The sequence below is a fragment of the Ctenopharyngodon idella genome, chromosome 15 (assembly GCF_019924925.1).
Source record: "Ctenopharyngodon idella isolate HZGC_01 chromosome 15, HZGC01, whole genome shotgun sequence".
Classification (NCBI taxonomy): Eukaryota; Metazoa; Chordata; class Actinopteri; order Cypriniformes; family Xenocyprididae; genus Ctenopharyngodon; species Ctenopharyngodon idella.
In genome coordinates this window covers 9,942,146-9,955,744 of record NC_067234.1, presented here as the reverse complement: position 1 = coordinate 9,955,744, position 13,599 = coordinate 9,942,146, and the positions used below count along the sequence as shown (strand labels likewise).

General features: G+C 39.3%; 1 protein-coding gene across 1 annotated transcript; it reads left to right on the top strand.

Moving 5' to 3' along the window:
* The first annotated feature begins 716 nt into the window (after positions 1-716).
* On the top strand, positions 717-12,569 carry LOC127495358 (P2Y purinoceptor 14-like). The gene is made up of 3 exons (XM_051862161.1): positions 717-830; positions 7,156-7,562; positions 10,426-12,569. Exons 2-3 carry the CDS (start codon positions 7,156-7,158, stop codon positions 11,024-11,026), a joined length of 1,008 nt encoding a protein of 335 aa, XP_051718121.1. The 5' UTR covers positions 717-830; the 3' UTR covers positions 11,027-12,569.
* Positions 12,570-13,599: the final 1,030 nt, after the last annotated feature.

Here is a 13,599-nt window from a genome sequence, read left to right as displayed (position 1 = left end):
TAAGTTTACAAAAGAAGGAATTCAGCATGCATCGCCGGTATACAATGGGCACATATGAAATTGCAGCGCATACATTGATATGAAATAAACTCAACAGTCTCAAACTGTATACTGATCACTCAAATTATATCAAAAGATTAACAATAATTACTTGAAATATAGACAAAATATATGTGCAAGGTATTTTACACACATCAGTATGAAGATTCAAATTAAATCTTGCACTAAACACAAAATAGAATCAAATATTGTTAAATCATATCTTAACATAAATTTACATACCAACGATGCCTCCGAAAGACCAGAAAAGTAGCAGATGGCTTGGGATGCAACCACAATAAAGAACAGCTATCTACCATGCAGCAGACTGTGGCTGGTCTAACATTGATGACATCATCAAGTTGCAGCTGTTCTTAAAGGAGCCAGCGCATCTTTATTCTAACATCACATATGACAACACACTAGTCTTAACACTTAAGAATAAGTATGATTCATAAAGGTTCCTAAGTCTAGGCATAAGAGTAAAATTATGTCATTCTTAACCTTTATTAACATGCTGTACAGCATGAATATGAATCCAGCATCATTTTTGTCTTTCAGCTATTCATCGACCACACTTCTGTGTTTTTTCATTCACCACAAAATACCCCTCCTCCCCTATCATCAACAACCTGCTTTTGCAGTTCCTTCATATTTCACAACTTCTCACCTCAGAAGTCCAGAACAAAACACAATATATTTCTTTTGCATCAACCTACAGAAGGAGGCTTAAGTGACAGAAGGACAAAACTCTGCACCAAAGATCAGTGTTTGTTACAAGTGGATTTCAAGTAAGTTTCATTAGCCGTACAGCAAATTATGATTTATAACTAAAATTATAAGAACCTATATTATTTTTTAAAGGGAGTTTAGATTAAATATTGCTATTTCCTTTTAAATGATTTATGCTGTTAAGGTGTAAGCAGAGGATTATTTTCACTCTGACCTATTAGATTAGAAGTATTTGTTGTAATGTGGCTTTTCTATTTACTGTTTGCAATTAGATTATTATACTTCAAGTTTATGAGGGTTAAAACATGTTGGACAGTCTAATATATAACCTAACATGCCAGAAAAATACATTTCAATGGCATTTTGAAGAGCATTTTTATCTCTGTTCCTTAGGATTGTCACTTCCCTATACCATAATAATTCCATGGACGTTAACTCATTGCATTTTGGGAATACCGATTGGCTTGAACCATGTTTAAAGACTAATACATTTGTAAATGTGAACTTATTTCTTTTGAGTCAACTTAACAGAATACTTCTTAATATAAAAGTAAACTGCAAACACTGCCCAAACACTTAGGGCCCTATCATACACTTGACGCAATGCAATGCCAGGCATGACACAAGTGTTTTATTGCTAGTTTCAGCCCAACGCAGTTACCATTTTCACGTCCAGCACCCTCGTTGTTTAAACAGCATGCACCCATCTGCAATGCACTTGCACCCATCTGTTCGCCTATGGGCGTGCTGGTCTGAAAACGAGGTGTGTTCAGGCACATAGTTGGCGTGGTGCTATTTTGAGGCAACTGAAAACGACTGCGCCATTAAAGGGCGCGTTTGTAATATTTAAAGGGCGCGTTTGTAATATGCACCTATAGGCGGGTGCACAACGTGCGTAGACTTTGCTTGTTACACATGCCAAACATGCCAAATATTTTTTCCAACGTTAAACTAGCAAAAGTGGATTCAGACATGCTCTAAGTGCATCTGCGCCATACAATTAAGACCATGCACTTAGATCATTAAAATAGGGCCTTTAATGTGTAATAGTGAAATAAATAAAACTAAAAACATCACTTTAACTCAAGTATCACACAGTTAATCAATAACACACATAATGAGCTAATATAACTACCAAATAGACATTGCATCAGGAACTACACAGTTACACCTTTTAAAGGAACACTCCACTTTTTTTGAAAATAAGCTCATTTTCCAACTCCCCTAGAGTTAAACAGTTGAGTTTTACCGTTTTCGAATCCATTCAGACGATCTCCGGGTCTGGCGGTACCACTTTTAGCATAGCTTAGCATAGTTCATTGAATCTGATTAGACCGTTAGCATCTCGTTAAAAAATGACAAAAGAGTTTCAATATTTTTCCTATTTAAAACTTGACTCTTCTGTAGTTACACCATGTACTAAGACCGACGGAAAATGAAAAGTTGTGATTTTCTAGGCCGATATGGCTAGGAACTATACTCTCATTCTGGCGTAATAATCAAGGAACTTTGCTGCTGTACCATGGCTGCAGCAGGCGCAATGATATTACACAGCGCCTGTGACCCCCTGCTTGCACAGGGAGCGTGCCTTGCAACCATGGAGACATTTGTGAGAGACGCTGCGTAATATTATTGCGCCTGCTGCACCCATGGTACGGCAGCAAGACATTTGGACGATTTTTTTGTTTTTAGTACCATCTACACATTTCCTGGACAGCAGCCTTTGCAACTTCCTGTATGCCAGCCTCAACACCGCCACCAAAGCGTAGCTGTCCGGGGAAGGGCCTCGAGGGAGCTTCCCTGAATACGTGGAGTCGGTGCTGGCGTCATGTGGATCATCTATGACCGTGGGATTCTGCGACAACGACACCAGCCCCACTCCCACTCCAGTGCCTAGCCAGGAACCTCCAGACGGCGTGGAAAGTCAGCGCAACACCACCGAAGACAGAGAGCCCGCCTCCACCGCGATGCAAGAGCCAGCGACGAGTGGAACGACTGAGCTTAACATCGCCGCGGAGCCGGAGCACAGCGTGTCAGACCAGGTGTGCAAGTTCGCTGTAACATCCATCGCCGAGGGAGTCAGTGAGGAAGACGAGGGTTTGGAATGGAGCCCCGCCCACACTCCCGCCACTGAGAGTGAGTTCCAGACATGCACTAATGACTGCTGTTTTGAGTTTGGAGAAGATTCCCTACCTCTGTTAATTTCTTCTGAGACTGTCTGTTCTATTTTGGATGAACTGGTCCCGCCCAGCCTCCCTCTCCCACCTCCTCTCCAAACCTCTATTCAAGATTTTTTATTTTTCAGTCCCTCTGTTCACCAGCCCTTTCTCCAGCCCTCAACCATGCCTGCTACCCAGCCCTCACTGTATCCCATCACTCCCTCAGCTCTACACCAGCCTCCTCTCAGCGGCTACATCTGGGGCCTGCTGTGAGCCAGCTTCAGGCGATGAAGATCCTGCGGCTCCGCCTCAGGCCTCAGATCCCGTCGTAACACCTTGGCTCATCGTCCTGACTCCTCCGCCGCTGCTCCTTCCACCCTCATCTACAGCAGAGACCATCGAGCGTTCGGCTCCACTGGACTCCCTCGGACCCTTGACTCCGCTGGGTCAGACATCGCAATTACATCGCCACGTACTTACGGGTCGTTCGAGGCTCTCCGACCCTCCACCCCTACGGCTCCGATTGACTCCGCCTTCCCTCAGACTCCGCCTCGGCCCTCAGTCGTTCCAGCTCCACCTCAGCCCTTCCGGTACCCTGCTTCCACCTTGGGGGGCTGTCGCTGCGACTCCGTTGCAGACTCCGAGACCATCGGCATCGCCCCGCTCCTTCGGCTCTCTGTCTTCGCCCAAGGCTCCACCTCCATCGGCTGCGCCGCTTCCACGCCTCCCCAAGGTTGTTTGGAGAGTTTCACCACCTCGGTTCCTCCCTCCAGCAACGCCGCTGTGGGTCGCCGTCCTGGCTGTGGCCTGGAGCATCACCTGGACTCCCCTGCTCAAGGCTACTTACTGGATTTCACCACCATCTACACCTCCCTGTACTCCATCACCTGCATCACCCTGGACTCCTGCACTTCGCCTCCTCCCGGTTAGCCGTCCGCCTACTGAGCCGCCTCCTACACCATCTTCAGCATCTCATCTTCATCTTCCCCTCTCCACGGCGTGGGGACGCCCCTTTCCGGGAGGGGGCGATATGTTACATGTACACTCTGTTTTGGACATGTTTTGGACTTGTTTTGGACTTGTGTTGCGCCATTTCCTGCCGCTAGTTTGTTCCCATAGTTGCTGATCACCTCATTATCACCACCAGCTGTGTTCCATCACCCACCTTGTTGTCCTGTGTATATTAGCCCTGTGTTTTCAGTCTTGTGTTGTCTGGTATCGTTCATGTGTAGTGTGGTTGTCTCCTCGTTTTACCTGTCTGTGGATTACCTTCTTTGTGGATTTATTAAAGAGAGTTATACTTCTATCCTCCTCATCGTGCGTGTTAATGCTCACAACCAGCTATTGTAGCAATAATAAGAAAGTTAAATATTATTTTTTAAAAATAAATATTAGTTTTTTATTTCTACACAAAGATGTGTCATATAGCCTACTGCTCTGCTCTTTGAGAGGGATGTGGGACACGAGCAGGAAAGAGACCATTTCGCTTTAATAATATCTTCATGTTATCTCCTGATGTTACAAGGAACTGACACTTGTAAAAGGTCTGAAAAGCGAGTTTTATCTTCACACATTCAGGCTATATTTGATTTAGCGCTGCCAGGGAAAGCGAAAGTAAAAATTACCAGCGTGTGTGAAAAGCGCTATACAAATAAACTTGACGCGCCTTATCAAGTCTAATAACAAGCACAAACTGTGTTAAATAGAAACTGACACAAAAAGGTTTCTGTCCTACGGTGTTTTTTCTACTTTACCACAGTAAAGAATGCGAACATATAATAGGCCTAAAAGCGAACGAAAGAAAGAAACATTTATAATCCCCTGCGTGAGTGAAGATTTGGGAAAAGAAACAGAGATTCCATGTTCAGTGGAATAACTAATGGAATATTGTTTCCATTTGAAATTGTTTCCATGCGATGTCACATTTAATTGCTAACCTATTATTTCTTTTGTAAACAAAGCTTTGTGCTTCACTCGTGTCATATTCAAGTAAATACTGGCACAGCCCTATCAGTGGGTACCGAATATACCCGGATTCTCGGTACTACTGGTACTACAGAAATGCTGGTATCATCACATTTTCAAAATTTCAGTACCGACTTGGTACCGAAGTACCGGTACTTTTGACAACACTACACCCTAACAGAACTCACTTCTATCTTGTGCAAAATACAGAACTGTTTTTTTTTTTTTTTTTGCTTTTAATGTAAGTGCATTGAACTTTTACTAATATTTGACTGTAATTCAGATGATTCGTTTATTAAATTTGGCAGGCTTTACAGTACATTGCTGTATTTTTCACAGTAATTTGACAGTAAATTACTTGCAGTAGCGTTAAAAAAAAAAAAATAGTACAAGGGTTGATGACAAACATTGATGCATGCAGTGTTGCAGTTAATTAGATAATCAAGTAATAATTGAGCATTAGTGATGAACATCTGCCTTTAACAAGCAAGTGCAACAGAAAAAAGATGAGCAGAAACACAACAACTGACTTACAACCACAGCCTTAGATCAAATCAACTGCAAATAAAATAACAGAATAAATCTCTCAAAACCACAGCAGAGGATGATTAAACAACTCCAAAAACAGCATTACCAGTGTTATGGCCACTTTAATAATTTGTTTCCATTTTGAATTGCCTCATTTTTTGGACCTGAATGAACTTTAAGTTATATCAAATCATGATAATTATTTGTTTATATTCTTTTTGTATAATTTACTTATGTATTTTATGTATATTCCTGTTTATTTTTATTGATTGAATTGTAACGTTGGCACCCGCTTTTGGTGAAACACATTTAAGTATTGACAGGAAATGGCATCGGGGGAGCGAATCAGTTTTCAACAGCTGTAACCAAAATGTGCGTGCATGCTGCTGTCTACAAAATGGAAAATAAACTTTATCTCATGGAGGAATGACTGGACTGCTTGTTGATACCAGCCCCCGAATGGTAGAAGTCAAGTTTAAATTCCGACGCTTCTACAACCAGCTTCACTTATTACAAACCATGCAGTTTGATCTTTCATATGTCTTAAAAAATTTCTTATTAGCTTAGTTTCTATCCATGTATTTTTATGCACATGTTGGGATATCACATAAAAAATGCTGGATGGAAACTCCAAGATGCACATAACTTCTAAAAATTTGTATTAAAAAAAACTTTTGCGCTCAATTGAGGGGGATACATTTTTTTTATCCAATAAGAAAACATGCATAAACTACAATGGAAAAATATTTACCAAATAAATCCTTGACGCACAATAAAAAAAACTCACGTGACTTCAACAGTGGATGTGACTGGATAACTGAACTAACCAGCATACCAATTCCATTGCATAGCATCTCAAATGTTGGTTTGATCCTTCTGAAGCTAAAGTCTGTCATCAAAATGATTTGGTTTAATTCTCTTCCAGAAGCATTTCACACTATTGCTTTCCCAAACACCTGGCATCCGAATGCAAGATATTTATGCAAGTCATTTATGATGTAGGAAAAAGAGCTACATGGCTTCCCCGATTGCAGCAACTTTCATTTTTTATTACAGATATTTTGAACCAATTTCCCAGGAAGTGACAATTTTGTTCCCTTGAACACATGGGATGGAAATGCTGCTTTATTCGCAAATGTTTTATGCAATATTCCCATTTTGCGGCCAAGTTAAATTCACAACTTTGGATGGAAACATAGCTAGTGAGAATTAACAGAGGTTTAGCTCTAATCATTGTTGATGTTTTATTGAAAATGTTTTGCCATCGTCACCAATATGGTGATTAGTGTTTCCTTTAGTTGGGCACTTGGCCCTGGATTATTTTATGTTTCTGTTTTTCTGGCTGCTGTAACTGTGTGTTTGTAAGGTACATTTGCTATGGCAAGGAAAATCAAGCCTGATTCATTAATCACATTCAGAGTCTAATCTTTGATTCTAAAAGTGATGTGATGATTAACTTCACATAATTAATTACAGTAACTCTGAGAAATTACATCAGTAGATCACTTAGTGTTATGATAATCATATTCTGAAAGATTGTATCTGGTTTTGCAATGTCGCCCAGAATGCATTGCTTCCTACAGTATTACTGTTATAATGGAAAACATTGTTACTGTCAGAATTTGGATGTTTTCACAGCAGTTTTTCACAGTAGATTGCAAAGTTTGTATATGAGATTGAAAATTAGAATGTTTTCTTCTCATCAGTCTCTGTTTCTCTCTTGCTCATCTAGATGGAGTCTGCAGTGCCTGCAACCATCTTCACCACTTCCCCAGTTGATAAAATTAAACCAAACATAACCAACACCACAGAAGTTTCCTGTGAATTTTCAGAGGTCTCTGCCCACCCTGTTTTCATATTTAGCTACTCACTAGTGTTTCTTGTCAGTGTAGTGCTGAATTGCATCACAATGCGTGTGTATTTCTGCACTAATCAGCGTGTCCAGTCCAGTGTCACGGTCTACATGAAGAACCTGGCCACAGCTGACTTCTTCCTTTGCCTTTGTTTACCTTTGCGCATTGCCAACAGTGCTAACTATTCCATGACGATACATAATATTTACTGCAGCTTTGGAGCAACAGCCTTCTATTTAAACATGTATGCAAGCATTCTCTTCATGGACTTTATTGCTGCAAACAGGTATGCAACTCACTTATTTAATCTGGTGGATCATAAAACTAAGTAAAAAACCCAAAACACTTACATTTAAGAGTGGACACGAGCCATTACAGGGATAGTTCACCCAAAAATGAAAATTCTGTCATCATTTTCTTACACTTAAGTCAATTCAGACCCCTAAGACTTTTGTTTATCTTCAAAATGAAAATGAAGAAATTAATGAAAATTGAGACCATTTTGTACAGTACCCCAGGTCTCTATAATGCATCTAATCACACTTAAAGGCACAATATGTAAGATTTTTAATAATAAAATATAAAAAAAAACACTTGCACAGTGTTACATATTTCATTCAATTGTGTACTTACGGAGCGCCATCTAGTGGCTGTTACACAAAAAATATCAAAGTGTCGCCTCTTGGGTTCTATACTCTTTGATAACGTCTAGCGCAGTGGTTCTCAAAGCGTGGGGCGATCAACAGGGGAAAAAAATGTTTTGAAATGGCGTTCAAGTGCGTGAATAGTGCTGGCGCTCTGCCTTTATAAAACGGCACTGAACGTCAATTACACTGACTCGTTCTTCAGATTCTTGACTTGTCACTGTCTGAACAAGCCCAAAGTTGCTCGCCATAGAAAAGCAGTGCTTCAGCGGACGAAATCACAAGCTGCTTTTTGAACGGCGCGCGATCCGCGGCTGTACGCGTTCTGGTGAGAAGACGTAACTTAAAAGAAGCTGAGCTTGTGAGGCGCTGTCAATTTTTTTATAGGTTTAAAGTGGGGCGCAACCAAAAAAGTTTGAGAACCACTGGTCTAGCGGCACGCTGTTGTTTCATTCAAACATTATGGACCATGGCAAGCAGCTTTGGGACAAAGGGTGAAATAAAATGAAGATCAATATCAGCGTGGCGTTTTCGAGATGGCGAGAGCTTTGCGACAAACTTCGACTTGACAGTCATGCTCTTGCATGTTATTAGACAAGCAAATGTACATAAGACGAATCAATGTTATATAGCTCAACACGATGAAATGTTAGAATATCATAAGTATGATATTCTAATGTTGATCTAGCTCACTGTTAGTCTCATACAGCCAACAAACTAATACATAGAATAACATTACAATTTTCAACACACTCAAATGCAGTTTAGTATGATAGTGTGTAGCGAAACAGCGCTGCGTTACCTCACAATTTTAATTCGACAAATAAACTGACCTGTATGATTATATTTCAGCACTTCAGCATGGGTAGTTCGGTAGAATTAAATGTCCTCATATATCCCATGGGACTCACGTGGCACTGATATCTGTCTCTCGTTAGCAGTCGGGCCCGCGATTCTCGGCCACGCCCTTCTTCATACCACAGTCATGTGAAAGAACTCATCCATAAACATTATTTCCCCATAAACATTATTAGATCCGTCGACATGACGACAAGTTCCATGATTCCACGCTATTCACTGCATTATCAATCTACGCCTTTGTTATTGTTTGTCATCTTCCCCATGATTGTGTAGCCTACAGAACTAGACTGAGAGACCATTTAAAGGCCTTTGCAGGTGTTTTGAGTTAATTAGCTGATTAGAGTGTGGCACCAGGTGTCTTCAATATTGAACCTTTTCACAATATTCTAATTTTCTGAGATACTGAATTTGGGATTTTCCTTAGTTGTCCGTTATAATCATCAAAATTAAAAGAAATAAACATTTGAAATATATCAGTCTGTGTGTAATGAATGAATATAATATACAAGTTTCACTTTTTGAATGGAATTAGTGAAATAAATCAACTTTTTGATGATATTCTAATTATATGACCAGCACCTGTATATTGCATGAGGTTGTGTTAACTAAAATTTGCATAATTTACCACATTTTTAAAAAAAATATGGAAACATTCAAATACATTCTCTCAGCAAAGAATGTAAGTAAGTTTGGGCCAGTAACCTAGCAACCACCCAAAACACCAAGGCTCAGAACATGTTTGCAACCACAGTAATGCCCTGGCAACCACCCGCAACACCTCAGCATTGTGGCAGTGAATTTGGCACAGGCAAGGACCTCTACAAACCTCTAATGGTAGTTATTATCAAAGTTATTATCATTAATTATATAATTATATCATTAACTTGAGGTGTTAAACGTAAAATCAAAGGCAATCAAAGAAGTAGATACGTCAACCTAGGCACATTTAAAAAACATGCCTCTATCTACATTTTTGCAAAACTCCAAAAGCATTTCTAACTTTTTATACATACGATTTACTGCACTTTCCATCTGAAATGAGCTCTAGTGGCAGTAAAACACCAACAACTTGATTTGTTACTTGCACAATTCTATGTTATGACCGCAAAACACTTTTATCATTGTGCATGATTTGTAAACTAATACACTTTCATGTTTGCATCACATAACCAGCTCCATATGTATGGCTTTTCAGATGTTGTAAACTTGCTTGGTAGCTCACCTGGTACAGCATTCAGATGTGGAGAGCTTGATTCCCACAATACGCACGTCACTCTAAATGAGCTCAAAGACTTTTAGAAGCAAGTTAAAATAATAATGAATGGTTGCTTCAGCAAATGCATTTTTATCTCACATTTGCTTTTGTTAAATCTATCTGTAAGGTGTAGGGTCAGATTTATTGTAGATTAGAGCATTAAACTTTTAGTGCCACTCACCGGACATTTCATTGCCAGAACGTTGCCAAATTCACATGCATGAAAAGTGCAAGAAGCAACGTAATATCATTTTGCAGAAACGTCAATACAGGCACATTTTTCCAAGCCTGGGTTGATAAATGTGTATGTGATACATTGTGAATTATTCTCACAGTGAAATGCAAATTGATATTAACAGCATTCTGATTACTTTACTTTGTCATCTCAGGTACCTGAAGATTGTTCGGCCATTGGAGACTCATGCTCTGCAGACGGTTCGTACTGCCCGCCACATTTCCGCAGCTACTTGGCTCTCCTTGCTAGCCATATCTTCCATCTACCTGATTCTCTTTCTTCAGACCACCTGGGGTCAAAAGCTTGATGAATTTTCTTGTGAATCCCATCACAGTCTCGAGATCAGCTTGGCCTACAAAATCATCCACTGTTCATCCATTGTAGTCTTCATGTTTGTGCTAACGTCTCTGGTTTTTCTTTATTGGAAGACTCTGCAAAAGATCCGACAAGCTCAGTTATCCACACAGACCACATCTAACAGCCATAAGTTTAACAAATCTAAGCGCAACATGCTAGTTCTAGTGGTAGTTTTCTGCGTGTGCTTTGTGCCCTATCATCTGGTGAGACTGCCTTACGTGTTCAGAAGTGATTGTACAACAGCTCAAGCATTAAACATCCTGAAGGAACTGACTATCTTGATTTCAGTGCTAAATGTCTGTTTCGATCCTCTTATATACTTCATCTTCTGCAAGGCCTTTAGAGCCCAGCTCAGGAAGAAGAAAGATTTGCAAAGATCCAGTGAAGATCAAACATGAAACATATACTGTAATTTACTGAAATATCTGTAATTTATATATTTCATTTATACTTTAAAAATTGTTTTGTCAATGTCAAAAGATCAACAATTTTGTCTTTATATGAATGTGAGATGAAGACTACTCATGATAGTTTTCTATAATAAGTGTTTTAATTATGTATGGTTTGGGTCACCCCTCTGAGTGTATTTCGGCACGTTGACCTGCGGAGAATCCTGATGCTCATTGGCTGCAGCCTTTGTAGATACACTAGTAGTGTAACAATCACCAGCTGGAGTGCCCTTGATAGCCACCAGAGGGAACTCCACCCCCGACTATTGCCACACCATCAAGGATTCACCCTGCATCCCAATGTGCATACTATCTCCGCTCTAAATAGAATTGAATATTACTAATGTCACACACTATTTAGGATGGATAGTATGCACATTGAGACGCAGGCTCAATTTCCTATGTTTCATTAGCCATAATTGTTCTCAGGTGTTTGTCATTAGCATCATCACTTCTACCTATAAAAGCCAGATTCTCTCTTTTACTTATTGCTAGTTCATTCTAACATTTGTAGTGCAGTATTTATTAAAAGGGTAATCCACAAGCATAATCTAAAAACAGGTAGAAGGTCAAAACCAGAGGGCAAACAATCCAAGTCAAAACAGAGTCCAAGATACAGACAAACAAAAAAAATCCTGGGAACATGCAGTGAACAAAAAGACCAAGAAAATCAGGAGAGTGCTAAGAAATGCAGTACAAACATTAACAAGATCAGTAACACTTTACAGTTAGGTTCATTAGTTAAACATTACTTAATGTATTAACCAATATGAACTAACCATGAGCAATACATTTGTTACTGTATTTACTAATCTACGTTAATGTTAGTTAATGAAAATACAGTTGTTCATTGCTTGTTCATGTTAGTTCACAGCGCATTAACTAATGTTAACAAGACTTTAATAATATATTAGTAAATGTTGAAATTAACATTAACAAAGATTAATAAATGCTGTAAAACTGCAGTTCGTTATTAGTTAACTAATGAAACTTGTTGTAAAGTGTTACCACAAGATCTAGCAATGAGTAAATGAGAGAACCTAGCTTTTATAGATAGAGGTGAAGATGCTAATGACAAACAGCTGAGAACAATCATGGCTGAGGAACCCAGGCAATGAACTATGGGAAATTGAGTCCTTGATGGTGTGGCAATAGTCGGGGTGGAGTGCCCTCTGGTGGCTATCAAGGGCACTCCAGCTGTTGATCGTGACAAGTAGCTAGTGGCTTGCAATGGTGTTCTGAAATGAGGAAGCCTCACTGTTTTGTTGTTGTTTGTGAATGTTTCAGTTACACTTAATACTGACACATTCTTTTTTCATATTAAATAAATAAACATTACTTCCTCTTTAAAAAAAAACAACCAAAACAAATCTGTTTTGTATTTTTACAATAATAATGCAATTATTGTATTATTTATTAAAACTAAGTATATTTCTCAAGTTTTCTTATCATTTTTAAATTTATTCAAAAATAGTGAACATAAGAACGCTGTATCAACTGATTAATAAACTGATCATTTGCTCCTCACAGATTACATTTACAAGTCATTTCAAGTTTGAATGTAATGTGACATAAAGCAGAGGTATCTATCAAGTGGGTGAGATGTTCACTTACTTTTTAATTAGTCTTCCCAATAGCACCATTAGGTAACACTTTATTTTAGGGTCTTTTAACTAGTTGCTTATTAGCATGCATATTAATAGAATATTGGCTATTTATTAGTACTTATTAAGCACATATTAATGCCTTATTCTGCATGACCTTATTCTACATTCTTAATCCTACCCAATACCTAAACTTAACAACTACCTTACTAACTATTAATAAGTAGTAAATTAGGAGTTTATTGAGGGAAAAGTCATAGTTAGTAGTTTATATGTGTTCCCTATATTAAAGTGTTACCCACCATTATTTATTCATTCAGATTGATTTGCAAATGTGGAACTAGCACGAAAACGAGAGGTAGGTCGTGTGAACAGCACAATAGAGCAATCAGACGGTCCATTTAAGGCATGTCAGAAAGATTGTATTTATAAGTTGAATGCATTTGAATGCAACCACGAAGCATAATTATGAGTGGGAAACATCTGGGGTTATGTAATATACAATGCTGCTTTATGACGTTGACACTATGGGAACCAGTTTACATACGTGACCCCAGACGTTCCCCTTCGAAGTGGAACTTCGACACTGCATCATGGCGTTGATGCTATGCGAACTTGAACACCAATGCCGCCATGCCACGGGAACAGAGCCTGCCCTACAAAGCTGTGTGATCTGCACAGACAATTGTTGAGCGCAGACATATGCCTGGACCAACTCTTCTGATTGGGCTATCAACAAGTCGTCGATGTAGTTGAGTATACAAATGCCCTGGAGTCACAGAGGAGCCAGAGTAGCATCCATGCACTTAGTGAAGGTGCATGGGGACAAGGCTAGGTCAAAAGAAAGAACCCAAAAATTATATGCTTTACCTCCGTAGGTCGTGTGTATTTAATTTTTTTGCAGTAACTAGTTTATCC

Bases quoted from the DNA above. Each gene is read 5' to 3' on its own strand.
- LOC127495358 (XM_051862161.1), top strand. From the start codon at position 7,156: ATGGAGTCTGCAGTGCCTGCAACCATCTTCACCACTTCCCCAGTTGAT. The intron at 7,563-10,425 runs GTATGCAACTCA...TTGTCATCTCAG, and splicing joins GACTTTATTGCTGCAAACAG to GTACCTGAAGATTGTTCGGC.